The 20,961-nt window shown below is 47.0% G+C and overlaps 1 protein-coding gene across 3 annotated transcripts in view; it reads left to right on the top strand.

The window, feature by feature from the left end:
- The window catches only part of LOC144696120 (polycomb protein SCMH1-like), a 180,843-nt gene that overhangs the window by 92,512 nt on the left and 67,370 nt on the right, over positions 1 to 20,961 (top strand). For all 3 annotated transcript variants that reach the window (XM_078567422.1, XM_078567421.1, XM_078567424.1), the window contains 2 exons: positions 10,021 to 10,109; positions 11,837 to 12,080. In XM_078567422.1, coding sequence (XP_078423548.1) covers positions 10,021 to 10,109; positions 11,837 to 12,080 — 333 coding nt within the window. The remainder of the gene's footprint in view (positions 1 to 10,020; positions 10,110 to 11,836; positions 12,081 to 20,961) is intronic.

Below are 20,961 nucleotides of genomic sequence, written 5' to 3'. Positions count from 1 at the left end.
TTTATTCCTCAACAACGTGACAAGGACAGATTACCTGATCGTTGCCACATTGCTGTTGGTGGGTGGGGTGTTCGCTGTGGACAAATTGACGGGCATGTTTCCCTCTTTACAGCAGTGACTCCACTTATTAAAAAAAAAAAATTACTTCATTGGTTGTAAAGCACTTTGGGATGTCCGGCGGTTGTGAAAGGCGCTATGTAAATGTAAGACCTTTTTCAAACCAAACTTTATAACAGAAACTGGGAGAACTAATTGAGCAACAAGTTCAGAAATCCCACAAAACAAATGTTCAGATCCAGCTAAACCAACCAGAATGAGGTCTTCAACAGTAAAAACATTTACATACAACACCACAATATATATATTCAAATAACTTTATCATGTATAGCCATAATGTATCCAAAATGTTTTATAGATACAATATGTACATATAAAACACACACACACACACACACACACACGACACTAGCTTCTGTCTGTTTGTTGTGCTCATTTTCCTGTTTTATTTTCTTCCTGCTCTCCACTCTCCTGGGGAATGGCCCCATGGTCACCATGCACCCTTCAGCATCTCACTCAACTGGCTGTCCTTTGTGTGTGTGTCTGTATGTGTGTGTGTGTGTCCGTATGTGTGTGTGTCGTATGTGTGTGTCCGTCCGCATGTGTGTGTCCATATATGTGTGTGTCCATGTCTGTATGTGTCTGTATGTGTGTGTGTCCGTGTGTTTGTGTGTGTGTGTGTGCGTGTGTCCGTATGTGTGTGTGTGTCCGGGTATGTGTCTGCCCGTGGGTTGTTGGCGACAGTGAGCTATTTAACCATGAGAGAATCACAGCTGCACCTTCCCTTTGTGCCAGCAACATGAAAAATGTTCAGCAAGGGTTGCCGGATAGTGAATAGGAGCCCAGCCAGATTTATTTTTTAAAATCCCGAACTGGGGAGGTTTAGCCTGAGTGGCTCTGCTCCTCGTTGAACTTTGCCTTTTATTATTTCTCCTTCCGTGTTCCAAAAACCCTAGTTCCCTGTGATGAAGATCAGTGTATTCTAAACTGGCTAATGCCCCTTGTTTCTGAACATTACAGCAGGTATCCAGGCAGTTAGCAAGAATGGTCCTTACGTGCCAGCACTCATTAACCCATGGTGCATTTCCGCAAAAGAATTGCTGATGGATTGATTTCCATTGACTTTGTTTCACCAAGGTGACATGATTCATGTGTCAGGAGAATGGTGTTAAAAAAGACAGATATAGAGTGATTACCCCATGCCGCACATTGTTAATCAATAAGGAAATATCATCCCAGTTCAATATTAATTATATGATATAAATGGATTTATTTTTATTCGTTGAATTTGTGTGTGGGGCGAGGCCAGCATTTATTGCCCATCCTTAATTGCCCTCGTTCAGAGGGCATTTAAGAATCGGCCAAATCGCTGTGGGTGTGGAGTCACCCACAGGTAAGGAGAGCAGATTAGTGAACCTGATGGGTTTTTACGCCAATCGGCAATGGTTTCGTGGTCCTCATTTAGACTTTTAATTAATTCAAATTTCACCACCTGCCATGATGGGATTCGAACCCGGGTCCCCAGCGCATTAACCTGGGTCTCTGGAATGCTAGTCCAGTGACAATACCACTATGCCACTGCCTCCCCATAATAAGTAGGGAAAGAATTTGATTTGTGCCCCACTTAATGTGTTGACAATAGCTCACTCACAGTCTTCATGTAACTTAAGAATTTTATTCCAAGAGAGAGCTGCAAAGGGCATGAGAGCACCAAAGTCAATAAGATTTATTACCAGGATTCTGCCCTCCTCAGATTTGGCTGATACACTCCCCAATGTCTTGGTGATGTTTTACACATGTAAATGTTCAGCACTGTTTCTAATACTTCATATGGTTTAGTCAACGGTCAGTGTTAAATTGGGAAAATATAAATACCTTACAGAGAATGATAGAAAGTAATTAATTATGAACTGAGTAGGGTATGATTGTGTACCTAAAAAATCTCGAGCAGTTTGGACTCAACAACTCAGAGCTGATTCTTTTTGATTTCCTCTCCCATCGGGGCCTTCAGTTTTCTGTTGGGACCTTTGGTTATCTGCTCTTGTACGGTCTGTTCTTTTCTGAATGTTATCCTGTCTCGGGTTACTGTGGCAATTTTGCCAAGTTAGAAGACTGTAGCCCTGGTTTTAACTGGACTCGACTTCCATGGAGTATAAAATCCGGCGGGGAGTGAAATGGGAATCTGACCGATCCCTGCTCCATTCATTCCTGGTGGATTGGGTTGTTGTAACCAGGAGTTGGGCGCTTGGCGTAGGCTTGCATTCCAGCGCAGAATGCGGAATGTCACATCCTCAGAGACACCATCTTCCGATTAAATGTTAAACTGAACATCTGGGTGTTAAATGATTCTGTAGCATTCCCAAAAGAAGAACAGCTAATCAGCGGACAGGGAGGAATGGGTTTGATTAAGTCAGGTCATGGACCTGCTTCTCTCTGTCCCTGTCTTTTTCTCTTGTGTGTGTTTCTTATATAGTAATATAAATCCCTCAGCAAGCAGACTGAGTTCGGCATTCACCTCATTGCTCTTCGTATAGACAGAATAGCTGTTGTGTTTGTCCAAATAAGCCACCGCACTTCCAAGTAATTTTCTGTCCATGTTGGAAAAATTGGATCAGGATTTACCATTCTCGGCCACGGGTATTAATAAATAATGTTATTTTAACCTGGGTATTAATCTCCATAAATCCACTTCCTTGGGTAATATCATAAATTTGCTGATGATTTTCTTCCGTTTCAGGTATAATTTTACTAGCCACAAGAGCAAAGAGAGAATAAATCCACTGATTTAGACAAATGTGCAAATATCGAAGTAGCTTATTATGTAAAACCCTAACGTTATTGCGCCCGACACGATACTAAAGAGAATAAGCCCTTTTGTCTTTCATTGGGATTGATAGCAATGTCCTGAGAAACCTCATTCAGCATGTTCGCCTGATCTACATTGGTAGCTATGCAATTCGAAATTACCAAGCATAAGATCAAAACAGCTAAAATTCTCTTTGATCATTTTGATCCAACTGCACTCTGGTATAAACAGGCATTGAATTAACCTGAAAGGATGGACTTTCCAATTCAAGCTCTCCTGCGTGATGTTTTGTGAGGCTTTTGAGAGAATTGATGAGGCTTCATAATAAACCGAAGTTATTTTCCTTTGTTTCTCTGCCTGTTTCCCTAGCTTGCTACCCCCATGATGAAAGCTGTTGTCTGTCTTGTCATTGGTCTGCTCCCCAGAGAGAGAGAGGGTTAACAACTGTTAGAAATATAGGCAATTAGGCTGGATTCCCTTGTGAGTGCAGTACTGAAAGATGCTTCCTTAAGCTGGACTCTTCCTTACCCCAAGGCAAAATGAATAGCAGCAGTTGTTTCTCCCTCACTACAGAGGTGAGCAAACAGCAGAAGTTCCCCTCTGATTATTTTTTGATCTGTGCAGCGCACTCTCTGAAGGTTTCCTATGGCTGTTCCAGGATTAAGCTTGTCCACAAACCTATTTTTATCCATAATCCACCACCCTGCGTGTGCTGCGTCTGTTGATGAGAGGATGTTCGCCTGGTGACTGGGAAGATTTTGTTTTTTAAAAAAAATGTTTTGCCAGATGGTTTGGGAAAATGTACATTACAAGTCTTTATTCTTTCATTTGGCTTCCACTTTTCTAGCCCTTTCTTGCTACCTAGCGCAGAAACCTGGGTAATGCCAAGAAGAGAGGAACAAAGACTGGATACTGATGAGATGTGGATGCTGAGATGGATGTGTGGAGTAATGAGAAAGGACAAGATCAGGAACCAGTACAACAGGGGGGCGTCAGTGAAGATTATGGGAACGTTAAAAAAAGTAGCTGAGAAGAGATTGAAATTGTCTGGTCATCTGTTGGGGGGAGAGAGAGAGAGAGAAAAAATGTGGTGATGCGAGTGATGGAAATGGGACTCTTAGGAAAGAGGAGAAGAGGAAGACCTAAGACCAGATGGAAGGATGCGGTGATGAGAGACTGAAATGCAGCGGGATTGGAAGAGGAATGATTGCTGACAGGATGAGATGGAGAAGGGTGAACAACTATCATTGTGGCATCCCGAGCTCAATGGGAGAAGCTGAAAGAGGAATAATTGGCACTTTCAGGATCTCCTAAATGAAATGTTTTGAAGTGTAGTCACTGTGGTGATGTAGAAACTCAGCAGCCAGTTAGCGCACAGCAAGCTCCCACAAACAGCAATGTGATAGTGACCAGATAATTTGTTTTTCTGATGCTGATTGAGGGATAAATATTGGCCCTGTCTTTGAAATTGTGCCAAAGGATTTTTTGCATCCATCCATCCATCTATCTATCGGAGAGGCTTCAGTCGAAGGTTTTCATCAGAAAGATGGCACCACGTTCAGTACAGCACTGGAGTATTCTGTGTGAGTCGATAGGTTTTGAGTGGGTGAGGTTTTAACCCACTCTCAACCTATCACTCACAGAGTTAAAATCAGGCTCCTGGTCTTGTGGCTATCGTTACTTGAGTCTAGATAGTGAGCACTAGCAGGCAATTTGACCATGTACCCAAGCTTCTGTTTGACTGGAGTCTATTTTCTGAGGGGGTGGGGAACAGAGTTCTAACTTCACAGAGGTTCCCCACCCAGAAGCAAAGTCAATTTGATGGGGTTGGCTCCCTGTCAGGCAGCGAATACTTTGGAAGAGGTCTCAGGGCAAGAGCAGATATGGAGCCTGGAGTTGGATTAGTGGGAGCACGGGGGGTGGTCCGATTGTTGGGGAGGATGGAGGGAGGAGACCCTGAGAGGTGTCGCAGTCTCAGAGCAGGGCGGAAACACTCATGCTACACTAGGCCCACAAGCAGTTATGGAAAGGCAGTTGTCTTTGCCACTCAGCAATCCTCACCTCACTTTAGCTGCCGAGCTTCCCATGGCCCGAGAATCCAGAGCGGCCAGGTTTAATTCTGGATGACCAATAAAATTAGCAAGCTTGCTGCTCCCCCAACACCCTCCAAACCCCCAACCCAGCCTCAGTTAAGATCCATTCAAACCAGGGGTGGATATAGAATTTTCATCTTCCACCCTTCTCAATCCCACCCATTTTTGGGGTTCAAATTCCATTCCCCCCCCCCCGCCCCAGCCACCCCCCAACAGCATGAGACCACTTGGGACACCCTGATTGTTTCCCCGGTAACTGCACAGACTTGGAATCATCCAGTTTTTATGGTGCATTACACAAGTGCATTTCTCCACTGGGTTATCAGGGAACTTAATGAGCTCTTTAATAGCAAAAGAAATCTGTCCACAATGGTTAAAAATCCAATACGCATTAACATTAAAATTACCCTACACCAAGGAGCCATAGAGTAACATGGCTGACCAGTGTCCCATTGCGAAACAGGGCAGGCGGGTGGAAGTAATTGGGGGCACTGTAATCTTCAACACGCAGTGATCTGTGCAGATGAGAAAGGCCAAGAGGCCCGTTAAACTCATCCGTCTGGGGAAACTCACGATCCATTCACGGCCTCTTGAATAATCCTGCATTTTTTTTGTCTACATTACCTGACCTAGGAGGCTGCTCCTCGTAGCAATCCATCTGTGTTTGAGGAAACATTTACAAACATCTGCTGGCTTGGTGATGTGGAACATTAGCAAGCAGACTTTAACAGTTCTTGCACAGGAGCAGGTACAGCTCCAAGTCCTGCTCTGCACCGTGATTGACATCGCAAGGTGAAATTGAAAGCATTCCATTAAATTGAAATCCCAGCTCCTTGCTTTTTTAAATTTGTTTTCATGCAAGCTAAATTATTAACTGCATAAATACATTCAGAGGGACCTTAAATATTCACAAATAAAAATATTTGGATAAAAATCTTAATTAAATTATGTATTTCCAAGTGAAGTAAAATCTAATTCTTAATTTGTTTGCCGATTCATGAATGGAAGAATAGATTAAACGGTTGGCTTATGATTAAATGGGCACACCTCCAAATTAGCTAACTTGAATTATTTAATGATCACATTACACACTTGCAGAGCCTTTTTGTAGTCTGAGATATGATGAGGGCAGGAGCTGGGTCGTGTACTGTGTGCAGCTGCCCTTGGCTGTATCTGTTACACTGGCTCAGCCCTGGACCTGTATATAGTGTGAAGCACAGAGCAAGTGCACCTTGTCTCCAGAGTGTCATACTGAACAAATTGACAGCTTGTAAAAGGAGGCAAAATGAGGAAAATAATTCCCAAGCATAGGAACAGGAGTAGGCCATTCAGCTCCTCCAGCCTGTTCTTCCAATCACTTAGATCATGTATGATCTGAATTAGAAGCCCTCAGACATGTATATATATCTTTCTAAGTGGCAAAGGCCAGAGTGTTGGACCATCTCCCTCTCAAGACTGAATGAGAACTTTGGAAAGAGGGAAAACAAAAGTGGGGATAGCATTCCAAGCAATCCAGATGAATTATGGCAGTATCATCGCTACAAGGAGGACTCCAGGGACACTTTATCACCTTGTGTGTTTTGAAAGTGTATTTCTTGAATTTTGCTATTTGCGTTTAATTTTAAGTTACTTTGCAACTAGATTTTCTGAGCCTACAGCTGCTGGTATTTATTGCAACATCAAACCTTAAGATATTGTTTGCGAATTTTTCAATTTGGTACCTGGATTTGGAAAGATACTGAACATACATTTGTCACTTTTGTCAGGAGACTTACTGGTTCTAAAGTGGGAGCTCAGCATGTGTTAGCGAGCAGTGCATAGCCTGATGTAAGAGGGTATTGAATTGTTCATATCACTCAATAGTTACTTCAACACGGTTTGTGTTTGTACTTTGACATCAGGGAGAAATTTGGTTCTTTTGATCGGTGTGTTTGCAGTGCGGTAGAAGAATACAATAAGTGGAGAATACACAGTCAGTGTAGAGTGATCAGGGGCAAAAACAGAAATATCTGGAAAAACTCAGCAGGTCTGGCAGCATCGGCGGAGAAGAGCAAAGTTGACGTTTCGAGTCCTCATGACCCTTCAACAGAACTAAGTAGAAATAGGAAAGGGGTGATTCTACTTAGTTCTGTTGAAGGGTCATGAGGACTCGAAACGTCAACTTTGCTCTTCTCCGCCGATGCTGCCAGACCTGCTGAGTTTTTCCAGGTATTTCTGTTTTTGTTTTGGATTTCCAGCATCCGCAGTTTTTTGTTTTTCTTAGAGTGATCAGGGGTCCTGCTGGAGATAACTACTAGGATTTTGACCAAATGCAGAGGAACGTTACAGAAAAGGCTTGCAGGATTCATTTTGCTTAATAGTGTGAAAATCTTGTGAAGGGTGTGTGCTTCCTAACTACAGAGCTTAGCCTCTGTTGTTATAATTTTGGGTTATGCTATTCTGTCAATGCTTATTATAAATTTCTATCTCATCATCTCACATTCAGTTTTGTTCAGTCATCAGTCATGATGTAGTTGTGGGCTCTAGTAACTAGTTTGCTCCATAGCATGAGTTTCTGAGGTCACTCTCCCAACTCAGTCGTCAACTTGCATACTGTATTAAAATACATTCATCTTTTGGCAATGGGCAAATTGCTAGAAAGATATAAAATGTCAAAATACATTTTAACTATTTAATAACAGAACAGCCACCCCATTTTCACGTGGAAACTGGTACTTCTCCAGTTCCTATACTAGATTTTGATGTGTCCTAATAATATTTAGCATTGCTAACATGTCCTGATCAGAAATGAGTCACGGTGACCATTAACCACAATAGTATACAGTCTTGCTGATACACTATCCTCCCGGGGCAAGACTTCAAACTTAGCATGTTACTAAAATTGGAATTGGGGAAATTCTCTTGTCGTGTTTTACAATAGAGAGAGAGAGAGGACCTGTTGCAGTCGTTAATGGGCTGGAGATTTCCGATGCAGTGTAGATTTTAAACAAATTGTTGCAAGTGTTTCAGTTGCATCAGTAAGCTGGTGTCCACTACTCATTAAAGTAGTTCATGTTTCCACATGACATAAGGATTAAGAACTGGAGTAGGCCATTTGGCCCTGTGGGCTTTCTCCACCATTTCAACAAGATCATGACTGATGATCCAGCTCGATTTCACCTCCCTGCACTATTTCCACATCCATTAATTCCCTCAGTGCCCCCAAATCTATCAATCTCTTGTCCTGAATAATTTAAAATAACTGAACACCCTCAACCTTCTGGGGTAAAGAATTCCAAAGATTCACTACCCTTTGAGTAAAGAAATATTTCCTCATCTCAGGCCTGAATGGCCAAATTTGTTATTCTGAGTCCTTGTTTCAGATTCCCCAGTCAGGGAAATATGCCGTCCGCATCTACCCCTTAAAAAAATGATTTGTTTCAATGAGATCGCCTCTCATTCTTCTAAACTCCAGGCCCAGCCTACTCAACTCAACCTTTCCTCTTAGGACAATCCCCTCTTCCCAGGAACAAGTCTTGTGAACCTTCATGGCCTGCCCTTGAGGACAAGGATGTCCTTCCTTGGGTAAGTGCTGCAGGTGACCCAGCTTTTCAGATTTGGGTCTGTTGGTTGTCATCGCCTTGCGATTGGTCAAATTTATAAATGTTTCAAAAAGTTTTGAAGGTTAGGACCCTGACCCTGTGTGTCCGATCATGTAGCTCAGTTACTTTGCAGCTTTTTATGACCCTTAAATATTTATCACTATGCTTTTGACCCGAATCAAATGGATTCTCCCAAACTCCTCCTTCGCCTTATTTACTTCTCTTCCTCTTGCTGCCTTGAATCAAGGTGAGAGATATACAATTCCCATTGGCAATGGAGGGAATCTGACTCTGCGGTTCACAGTTGTGGGCACCAGTAATAACACAAAACTGTCAACTTTCTAGGGGTTAGATCACCTTATATTTGAGCACTGTCAAGAGACACAGCATGATGTATGGAAAGAGGACCATGTTTCCACTCTCAGTGGCACTCTATCAATATGCAACTGCCCTAGACAGGACTAGACAGGGTAGATGCAGGAAGGATGTTCCCGATGGTGGGGGAGTCCAGAACCAGGGGTCACAGGCTGAGGATACAGGGTAGGCCATTTAGGACTGAGATGAGGAGAAATTTCTTCACCCAGAGAGTGGTGAGCCTGTGGAATTCGCTACCACAGAAAGTAGTTGAGGCCAAAACATTGTTTGTTTTCAAGAAGGAGTTAGATATAGCTCTTGGGGCGAAAGGGATCAAAGGATATGGGGAGAAAGCGGGAGCAGGCTATTGAGTTGGATGATCAGCCATGATCATAATGAATGGCGGAGCAGGCTCGAAGGGCCGAATGGCCTATACCTGCTCCTAGTTTCTATGTTTCTAATCTTTAATTTTTTAAACTTGTAAACTGGAGCAGACCTACAATGATCACACAAAGAATCTGCAGTGTTGGAGAATAGATAAGAGCAAGAAGTAGGCCGATCAGTCCCTTGATCATGTTCTGCCATTCTGTCCAATCACAGCTGATCTGTATCCCAACTTCATCTACCTGCCTTGGTTCCTTAAACATTAATATCCTTGCCTGAAAAAAAAAATCTCCATTTTTAAATATTAGATTTTTGAGAGGGGGGGAGTGGGGGGCATTGTTTCAGATTTCCATTATCCTTTTGTGTGAAGAAATACTTCCCGACATCGACGTCGGACAGCTCTAAGTTTAAGGCTATGCTCTCTTATTCTGAACTCTACCAAAACTCTGACCTTACGAATCCAGTAACATAGATGTCAGTTCAGCAGCAGCAGCATCAAAATCTAATTGGAAGCAAGGTTTATCCCCAGAGATTTAACTCTTCTGGAAGTTAGACCAAGAATCTGTTTATATTACTGTGATATTACCTGGCATTCTTCGGCTGAGAGTCGGGAGCGATGCATGGTCGTCCATGCATAATTGCGGATTAGAGGCTCTATCGCTTATCCATTCTGAATGTGGCTGTGTGAATGGAATGCTGTGCACAGAACACTCATTTCCTCGCACATTTTCTTTTGTAACTGTAGGATTTCGTCTGAATGCTTCTTCATGGCCCATGTTCCTGTTGAAAACGCTAAGTGGAGCAGAAATGGCACCAATCAGAATATTTCACAAGGTAGGCATTCTTTCCTACGTATCTTACTCGTCTTTATTTGCAGTCCGGACGGTGTTCCGCAGTGTTTCCCACGTTGTCAGGGCAGTTTTCTATCGAGCTCCCCCCATCTCCGTTAATCCCTGTAGAATTTCCTCACTAACTTGAGAGTGTTCAGGAGCAGTCTGTGTCCTCCGAGGATGATTATCGATTCAGCTGTTGGGTAAATACCTGAACCTCTCGATCGCGATTACTCCCCCCACCTTCCAGTTTCTCCCTCCCTACGGGAATTGCCTCATTTCTGTCTGGCATCTCCTCACCCTGTTGTGAGAGCGCTGGAGCCTGTCACGTTGGGAAGCCATCTGTCAGCACAAGCCGGGTCATCCTCCTCCTCCCCTCGTCAGATGGTGGAACCTTGAGCCTTTCGATCTTAAGATGCTCCTGTTACTTTTCACTGCGCGAACTGGGATGTTCTTAAATTAAAAAAGAGAAAATGCTGGAAACACTCAGTGGGTCAAGCGACATCTGCGGAGAGAAAAACAGAATTAATATTTCAGGTCAATGACCTTTCGTCAGAAATAGGATAGTTCTGGACATGATAGTTTGGATTAATCGTGACTCAAACACCAAGCAAGCAATTGGCCTCCACTTTGGGGAAGTCGGAGTGCTGTATTTTTGTGATTAGTGTCAGATGGTCTGTGTCAAATAGAGGCTGGAACTTCCCTTTAGTAGCCTTAAAGATCTTTAGTTACAATATAATAAATTATTTTCCTCAATCAGTCACGCAGTTTTGGAAGTAGACTTGCTTTGATGCGCAGCCTGTTCTGTTAAAGGACAATTGAAGGATGATTAACTCCCCCACCCCCACCTTGCCACCAATCTAAATATCTGACTATTAAACATCTTCCCCCTCCCCCACCCCCAATCCACCCCAAATTGGCCAGAGAGTTTGTCCAGTCAACAGCTGAGCTATGCAAGACAAGCAAGAGGCTCAGGTTTGATCCCGAGTCTGTTCTCAGTTCAATGATGTTTGGCTGATGATAAAGTTACTAAAGTGGTCTCTCAACCATAGATAAAGAAAGGGAAAAAAATCAACCAGGGTTTCCAACCCCCGACACCATCTAGAAACCACCCTTGCACCATCAGCTGTGGGTGGGGTCAAGTTCAACCATGATGCTCCCCAAATTCAAATGGCCTATTGAAGTCATCGAGACTGGGAAACGGATAAAGAGCAAAGTCTCAGAGTTTGACCAGACTCTGTGAAACTGTGTTTCATCAAAGAACCAGACCCTGCAGGAAGGGAGGGAAGAAAGAAATTGCTGGGGTAAGGTGTGGGGGTGGGGGGGGTGAAATTGGGAAGAAAAACCATTTTGTATTAAGTGTTTCGGTTGAGTTCCCCACTCTAGATTTTTTAATTTGTCCGAGAGTTTTCAAACTCCTCCTCAACGCTTTTACCCCCTCCTTTTTACTTAATTTTTATATATCATTCATTCTTTGCCTTCCACAACCACCTCAGAGAAACTGTAAAAATGGACTCGTTCCCAATAGCTGTGTGCTTCAGTTGAAGCTTGACTGATGTGGGATGTTAGTCACGCATATAAGTAAACTGCAGTATGAAACGATCTTGCAGCTGCCGTTCTTTAGATCAGAGGATGTCTCCAAACAGTATCCTCGTAACAACTGTACAGGGTCCTGATGACCCAGGGTCCTGATCGCTCAAAAGTCACTGATCAGCACTTTGCATTAAACAGGAACCACCATCACCTTCCCAGAACTGTTATAAAGTGGGGATGAAACTGGAGGCAGTTGACCGGAAAAATCCGCATTTTATTTGCCCGGCAACTATTGGAGAAGTGAGAGGGACAGAAGTGTTGGTGACGTTTGACGGCTGGAGAGGGGCTTTTGATTACTGGTGTCGATATGACTCTCGGGATATTTTCCCTGTGGGATGGTGTTCTCTGACTGGAGACAACCTGCAGCCGCCAGGAACTAAGGGTAAGACTTATTTTATACACTAAGAAAGAGCTTTGCTGCAAGGAATGTATAGTGATGCTACACTATTCCGAGGCTGTAGTGTGCCTTGGGTCATGCACCTTTTCAGGTTGTGCCTTTTTTGGGCAGGAGAAGAGCTGGGTCCAAGCAACCCGTGAAACAGACTTCAGTTCTCGTCAACCCATGTCTATTGATGTATTTCATTTTAACACTGCCAGAAAGATTTACGCTGTCGCTATAATAAAGGTTGTTCAAAGAGCAGAAGTTTTGAAACAGAAACAGAAAATGCTAGAAACATTCCATGTCCTGCGCCATCTCTGAATGGAACAGACAAAACGCTCTTCACTGGGACAGTCTTGTTCTCTCTGCAGATGCTGCCTGACTCACTGAGTGTTCCTGGCATTTTCCAATGCAGATTGCTGTCATTCTGGCAACTCACCACTAAGTGTCACTATTTACCTAGCTGGAGAATGATTCCACTTCAATTTTGCCCTCCATTTTGACTACTTGAGTCCAATATTGGGACCCCTGGAAGTCAGATCTCGTGGGCTGTGAGAGCTCGTGGCTTCACAATCTCAGGCTGAACAGCCCTGGAACGATAAATATTCCACTCCAGATGGATAGCATGGACTAAACACAATGTTTGACCAAATGTCGTAAATTTGAAAACTGGGTTGAGGAGGAGGAGAGAAGTTCCATTGTGATAGGATCTATCTGAAGGTGTCACTGTTACCTTCATCAGATAATTGATGCATTGATTTGTGACAGGGCAGCTGAAAGGTTAATAACACTCGCTCTTCAATCGAGCGGCAGCCTGAGTTTTAATGATCTTGTTGCTGTGGTAATGTGTGGAAACTGAGATTTTGGCAAAGTAGTTTTGACTGCAGAACTCTTGTAGGGGGTTAGTTAGCATTTTACGATGCTGGATCTAATTGTGAGTTTTACGTGCCAGAATGTCAAAGGAAATTTTAACAATTACACTGAGAGACCTGCACACCACACGGAAGGACCGTAAAAAAAGTTTGTACCAGCTCCTTGTGTACTGTGAGTTTTAACCCTTCAGTTGCACAGTACAATTCCACAACAAATTTAACATTGATGTGAAGCACTCATGTCGGGTTAATCGGCTGTCGAGGCCCAGTCAAGTATCAAGACAGATGTGGGAGGGATCGTCCTCCACCAGGATGTGTCACCTTCATTCCAGGATCAGGCAACTCATGGACTCCAGATTCAGGCAGCACGAATATATAACTGTAACGGTGTGAAATGTAACCAGTTCACTTTGCTGCAGTTGTAGTATTATTACACTCTTCTTTTAAAGGGAGGAGTTCTATTCCCTCTCGTTTGATAAATCGTCCTGGTGACCTAGAAGTGATGCCTTCATTTGAGTTGCATCGAAATAGCATTTCTGGGCTGCAGTGTAAAGGGTTAATAGCCCTTTTGCTAATAGCTAATATACATCCTCAGCAATGTGAGATCACGTGAGGCCAGAGAGAGATGGTTCTGGAAGGAGCCCCATGTTTATCAATCCCTGTACATCGTTGTATATAGTTAATAAATGTTTGAAAGTCCCTAGAGGCCATGTTTCCGCCAGTCGATGTTAAAACACACCCTGGGACAGTCGGTGACGATACTTCATGGGCTTCACGCTTGGGGGAAAAAAAATAAAGTCAGATTTTGTTTTGGATGATCATTAACATTGGGTGAGTGGCCTCTTTAAAGGATTGCATTTGACTCCTTAACACGTAAGATGTTAAAGTGCGATCCTGTCTGCATGTTCAGACGAATGTAATAGATCCCTGGGTATCATTGGCAGAAGAGCAGGGTTTTCTCACGTCCGCACCAACATTTATCCCTCAGCCAACATCAAAACATATTCAAGCTGGTCATTGGCATCTTACTGGCAGATGATGCTCATGCAGCATCTAAGAATGCACCACACTTGGGGGAACGAATGGTTGCAGGAGGTTGGATACCTAAACTTTGTGCAATTCCTGTTTATATTTCCATTTCTGTCAGATAACTAATTTGGAACGTACCCAAAAGTGAGCCCAGGACGGTATCTATCCCTATATCAGTTTGAACTTACTTTGATAGTGGGAGAGTGTTGCACCTCCCGGTGAGAACACGATAGGCTTGATCACTGCTCCTTTTGGAACACACCTGACAGGACTAACAAAGGCAATATTGTTCCTTTCCCTTCCCTAGAGTTTCAACAAATCTACTTTGAGTTAAAGCATGAGATTGCGATCCTTTGAGCAGAAAGGAGTTCAAACAGGTTTCTGCTTAGCAGGATGGCACAGACTTGAAGCATTTAAATGCCAAAATTACACAATTAACTCTTGCTCATGCAGTTTTGTTCCCATTGGAGATGGGTTTTCTTGTTCCCAGAATATGCAGCAAGACCCTCATAGGCTGCACTGATAGTTGGTCACATGCTCAGCTAGCTGTGTTTTTTCCAGTGTTTCTGACTAACTTTGTGTTAAATTTAAGAAACCTCCATGTTTCCTGCTTTAATCTAAAGCTCACAGCAGCAATTTGTTAAATTGGCTAAAAGGCAATTTTCAATTCAGCCCGTGTCCTTCTACCAGCTGTTGTTCCCCCAGCTCCTGAACCAAGTTAAACTGACTCGACGCAATCTCCCTCGTGAAAATTTAGGGCAACAGCAACTTCCACCATGTTAAAGACACTGTATAAAAATAACCGGCAAACAAAATTTGACAGAGACATCCAGAACTATTGAGGCAGATGACAGGTTTTAAGGATCATCTTGATGGAGGAAGGCAAGCTAGAGAGGCTTGGAGGTTTGGGGAGGGGATTCCAGAGCTTAACGCCCTGGCACTGAGAGGACGGTCTGCAATGGCCAAGCGATTTGGAAGTTGGGGATAAGCGCAGGGCCAGGATTGTAAGAGCACAGGTATTTCAGAGGGTTGTACGGCTGGAGGGATTTGAATACGAGGGTGAGAATTTCATGATTAGAATGGGTTACAGATCGCAAGGGAGGCCATTTGGCCTGTCAGGTCTGTGCTAGCTCCCTGCAGAGCAATTTAGCTAGTTCCGCTCTCTTCCTCCTTTCCCTGTGGCAGTGCAAATTCTTTCCTCACTAGATAATTATCGAATTTCCCTTTTTCAGCCTCGATTGATTCTGTCTCCACCACACTCTCAAGCAGTAATTTCCAGGTCCTAACCACTTGCTGCATGAAAAAGCTTCTCCTCACGTTGCCTCTGGTTCTTTTGCCATTCACCCTAAGTCTGTGTCCTTTGGTTCTTGACCCTTCTGTCTGTCTATCCTGCCCTGACCTGTCATGAATTTGAATACCTCTGTCAAATTTCCTCTTGCCTTTCTCTATAATGAGGAAAACAACCCCAGTTTTTTCCAATCAATCTACCCAACTAAAGCCCTTCATCCCTAGAACCATTCTCATAAATCCTTTCTGCACCCTCTCTAAAGCCGTCATATCTTGCCTGAAGTGTGGATAATTGGACACGCTGCACGATTTGAGGCCAAACCAGTGTTTCATACAAATTTGTCATAACTTCCTTGCTTTTATACTCCATGCATCTATTTATGAAGCTCAGCAGCCCTTATGCCTTGTTTTTTTACCACTTTGGCAACCTGATTTGCCACCTTCAACAATTGTTGCACATATACCCCCGGGTCTCTGTTTCTGCACCGCCTTTTAGAATTCTGCCCCATATTATTGCCTTTTTGTTGTTTCTGCTCTTAATACATGATCTCGCCTTTCCTCATTCTTCCAACCGCTTTGCACTTCTTTCCATTCAATTTTACAAATGCACGAACGTACGAATTCAGAGCAGGAGTAGGGCCACTCAGCCCCTCGAGGCTGCTCCACCATTCAATAAGATCTGAATGTAACCTCACCCCACATTCCTGCCTACCCCTGATAACCGTTCACCCCCTTGTTAATCAAGAACCTATGTAGCTCTGCCTTAAAAATATCCAAAGACTCTGCTCCCATCGCCTTTTGAGGAGGAGAGTTCCAAAGACTCACGACCCTCAGAGAGAGAACATTTTCTCTTCATCTCTTTCTAAAATGAGCGATCCCTTTAGCCTTGTAAAAGCCTCTGAAATGAGTGTGTGACCAGCGACGAAACCATGTTTCTCTACATTTAGTACATGGAGGAAGCTTGTTTTAAATAAATAATTTAGAAGCCCTGGTGACTCCCAGAAGTGATGTATAGCTGTAGTCAGGAAATGCTTTTCAGCTGCCCTTAGGCTAGAGATGGTTAAAATCTGAAGGAGCCACAGCTGCCAACAGATTGTACAACAGGGATGGTGGGAGCGCTCACGATCAAAAACCTTTCATCTCCCTTTCACAGCCCTCCTGTTCCTTCTGCTCTCCTTGCCGGGCATTCATGAGCGTGTCTGTGTAGGCAGATGCTTAGTGTTCCATCAATCACTGGCCACAGTAAATCGACTGTGAATGATGCTTGTGTGAATGATGCTTGTGTGAATGATGGGCATCGAACAAGCGGTGAGACCCTGGTTTTGAAGGAAGTCAGCTTGTTCAGAGTGAAGGCAGGATGATAAATCCCAGTGGGTTTCAGCCTTGGCCACTGTGTGATGCAGATTAGTGGCTTTGACCCATGTAGATCTTACATGGTCTTGACCAGCGTTGGAGGCCGTGTAAGATGTCTGGTTCACTGACCCTCGGGCACCCATGTCTTCAGCGGCCAAGTTCACAAGCTCTGGAACGCCCTCCCTAAACCTTTCCCCTTTTCCACTGCTCTTCTCCCTTTAAAACGCTCCTTATAACCTATTCCTTCCTGTCCTAAAGAAAACTCATGTTGGACTCGAAGCGTTAACTTCGCTTGACCCTTTCCAAAGAGGTTGCCAGACCCGCTGAGTTTCTCCAGCACTTCCTGTTTTTATTTCAGATCGCCAACATCTGCAGCATTTCATTTTTATCCTCTCAGTCAAACTGTTGGTCATTTGCTCTAATGTATTTTTATGTAGCTCAATGTCAAATTTTGTAGGATAATGTTCCCAAGAAGCACCTTGAAAGATTTTCTGTGGCATAGGCGACATATAAATACAGAAAGTTGTTGATTGTGACTTGCCCACCAGTTCAACAGTCTGAACAGATGTGTAGCTTTTGAAAGGAATAATTCAATTCAGGATGGACAACAAATGCTGGCCTTGCTGGTCATGTTCACATCCATTGAGCGAATAAAAAAAGACAAATCGAATCATCTTTTCTGAGAATTAGGGCAGTGATGATTGGGTTTTTGAGTGGGTAGAGGCAATTGGTCTCAGCGGCAGTGCCTAGAGGGAGGGGGAAAAATCAGCCAGGATTCCACTCCTGTGGTGAGGGAGGGTTTTATGAAGGGGTTGTGTGTTGGGTGGGGTGCGTGCGTGTGCGTGTGTGTGTTGGGTGGGGTGCATGTGTGTGTGTTGGGTGGGGTGCATGTGTGTGTGTTGGGTGGGGTGCATGTGTGTGTGTTGGGTGGGGTGCATGTGTGTGTGTGTGTTGGGTGGGGTGCGTGCGCGTGTGTGTGTGTTGGGTGGGGTGCGTGTCCGTGTGTGCGTGTGTTGGGTGGGGTGCGTGCGCGTGTGTGCGTGTGTTGGGTGGGGTGCGTGCACATGTGTTGGGTGGGGTGCGTGCGCGTGTGCTGGGTGGGGTGCGTGTGGAGGGTGGGGTTTTTTGTGCGTGTGTTGGGTGGGGTGCGTGTGTGTGTTGGGTGGGGTGCGTGCGCGCGCGTGTGTTGGGTGGGTTGCGTGCGCGCGTGTGTGTGTGTTGGCTGGGGTGCGTGTGCATGTGTTGGGTGTGGTGCGTGCGTGTGTTGGCTGGGGTGCGTGCGCGTGTGTGCATGTGTTGGGTGGGGTGCGTGTGTGCGTGCGTGCGTGTGTTGGGTGGGGTGTGTGCGTGTGTTCGGTGGGGTGTGTGCGTGTGCGTGTGTTGGGTGGGGTGTGTGCATGTGCGTGTGTTGGGTGGGGTGCGTGCGCGTGTGTTGGGTGGGGTGCGTGCGCCTGTGTGCGTGTGTTAGGTGGGGTGCGTGCGTGTGTGTGTTGGGTGGAGTGCGTGCGTGTGTGTGTGTTGGGTGGAGTGCGTGCGTGTGTGTGTGTTGGGTGGGGTGCGTGCGTGTGTGTGTGTTGGGTGGGGTGTGTGCGTGTGCGTGTGTTGGGTGGGGTGTGTGCGTGTGCGTGTGTTGGGTGGGGTGTGTGCGTGTGCGTGTGTTGGGTGGGGTGCGTGCGTGTGTTGGGTGGGGTGCGTGCGTGTGTTGGGTGGGGTGCGTGCGTGTGTTGGGTGGGGTGCGTGCGTGTGTTGGGTGGGGTGCGTGCGTGTGTTGGGTGGGGTGCGTGCGTGTGTTGGGTGGGGTGCGTGCGTGTGTTGGGTGGGGTGCGTGCGTGTGTTGGGTGGGGTGCGTGCGTGTGTTGGGTGGGGTGCGTGCGTGTGTTGGGTGGGGTGCAGGTGCGTGTTGGGTGGGGTGTGTGTGTTGGGTGGGGTGCGTGCGTGTGTTGGGTGGAGTACGTGTGCGTGTGTTGGGTGGGGTGCGTGCGCGTGTGTTGGGTGGGGTGCGTGCGTGGGTGGGGTGCGTGCGTGTGCGTTGGGTGGGGTGCGTGCGTGTGTGTGTGTGTGTTGGGTGGGGTGCGTGTCGGGTGGGGTGCGTGCGTGTGCGTGTCGGGTGGGGTGCGTGCGTGTGCGTGTCGGGTGGGGTGCGTGCGTGTGCGTGTCGGGTGGGGTGCGTGCGTGTGCGTGTCGGGTGGGGTGCGTGTGTGTGCGCGTGTGTTGGGTGGGGTGCGTGCGTGTGTTGGGTGGGGTGTGTGCACGTGTGTTGGGTGGGGTGCGTGCGCTTGTGTTGGGTGGGGTGCGTGCGCTTGTGTTGGGTGGGGTGCGTGCACTTGTGTTGCGTGGGGTGCGTGCGTGTGTTGGGTGGGGTGCGTGCGTGTGTTGGGTGGGGTGCGTGTGTGTGCATGCGTGTGTTGGGTGGGGTGTGTGCGTGTGTTCGGTGGGGTCTGTGCGTGTGTTGGGTGGGGTTCGTGTGTTGGGTGGGGTGTGTGCGTGTGCATGTGTTGGGTGGGGTGCGTGCGCGTGTGTTGGGTGGGGTGCGTGCGCGTGTGTTGGGTGGGGTGCGTGCGCGTGTGTTGGGTGGGGTGCGTGCACGTGTGTTGGGTGGGGTGAGTGCGCGTGTGTTGGGTGGGGTGCGTGCGCGTGTGTTGGGTGGGGTGCGTGCGCGTGTGTTGGGTGGGGTGCGTGCGCGTGTGTTGGGTGGGGTGCGTGCGCGTGTGTTGGGTGGGGTGCGTGCGCGTGTGTTGGGTGGGGTGCGTGCACGTGTGTTGGGTGGGGTGCGTGCACGTGTGTTGGGTCGGGTGCGTGCGCGTGTATTGGGTGCGTGCGTGTGCGTGTGTGTTGGGTGGGGTGCGTGCGTGTGCGTGTGTGTGTTGGGTGGGGTGCGTGCGTGTGCGTGTGTGTGTCGGGTGGGGTGCGTGCGTGTGCGTGTGCTTGTCGGGTGGGGTGCGTGCGTGTGTGTGTTGGGTGGGGTGCGTGCGTGTGTGTGTGTTGGGTGGGGTGTGTCGTGTATGTGTATTGGGTGGGGGGTGTGTGTTGGGTGGGGTGCGTGTGTATGTTGGGTGTGTGTGTGTGGGGGTGAGTGTGGGTGTGGGGGGTGGGGGGGTGGGCGTGTGTGTGTATTGGGTGGGGGTGGGTGTGTGTGTGGGTATGTGCGGGATGGGGGTGAGTTTGGGGGGTGAGGGTGAGTGTGGGGGGCGTGGGGGTGAGTGTGGCAGGGTGGGGGTGTGTGTGGGGGGGTGGGGATGAGTGTGTGTTGGATGGGGGTGTGTATTAGGTGGGGGGGCGTGTGTATTGGATGGGGGGGTGTGTGTATTGGATGGGGGGGGTGTGTGTATTGGATGGGGGTGTGTGTGTATTGGATGGGGGGGGGTGTGTATTGGATGGGGGGGGTGTGTGTATTGGATGGGGGGGCTGTGTGTATTGGATGGGGGGGTGTGTGTATTGGATGGGGGGTGTGTGTGTATTGGATGGGGGGTGTGTGTGTATTGGATGGGGGGGGTGTGTGTATTGGATGGGGGGGGTGTGTGTATTGGAGGGGGGGGTGTGTGTATTGGACGGGGGAGGTGTGTGTATTGGACGGGGGGGGTGTGTGTATTGGATGGGGGGTGTGTGTGTATTGGATGGGGGGTGTGTGTGTATTGGATGGGGGGGGTGTGTGTATTGGATGGGGGGGGTGTGTGTATTGGAGGGGGGGGTGTGTGTATTGGACGGGGGGGGGTGTGTGTATTGGACGGGGGGGGTGTGTGTATTGGACGGGGGGGGGTGTGTGTATTGGACGGGGGGGTGTGTGTATTGGACGGGGGGGGTGTGTGTATTGGATGGGGGGGGTGTGTGTATTGGATGGGGGGGGTGTGTGTGTATTGGATGGGGGGGGTGTGTGTATTGGAGGGGGGGGTGTGTGTATTGGAGGGGGGGGTGTGTGTATTGGACGGGGGAGGTGTGTGTATTGGACGGGGGGGGTGTGTGTATTGGATTGGGGGGGTGTGTGTATTGGACGGGGGGGTGTGTGTATTGGACGGGGGGGGTGTGTGTATTGGACGGGGGAGGTGTGTGTATTGGACGGGGGGGGTGTGTGTATTGGACGGGGGGGGTGTGTGTATTGGACGGGGGGGGTGTGTGTATTGGACGGGGGGGGTGTGTGTATTGGACGGGGGGGGTGTGTGTATTGGACGGGGGAGGTGTGTGTATTGGACGGGGGGGGTGTGTGTATTGGAGGGGGGGTGTGTGTATTGGATTGGGGGGGTGTGTGTATTGGACGGGGGGGTGTGTGTATTGGATGGGGGGGGTGTGTGTATTGGATGGGGGGGGTGTGTGTATTGGAGGGGGGGTGTGTGTATTGGACGGGGGAG

Source organism: Cetorhinus maximus, chromosome 21, assembly GCF_964194155.1.
Source record: "Cetorhinus maximus chromosome 21, sCetMax3.hap1.1, whole genome shotgun sequence".
Lineage (NCBI taxonomy): Eukaryota > Metazoa > Chordata > Chondrichthyes > Lamniformes > Cetorhinidae > Cetorhinus > Cetorhinus maximus.
This window is presented reverse-complemented; position numbering and strand designations above follow the sequence as displayed.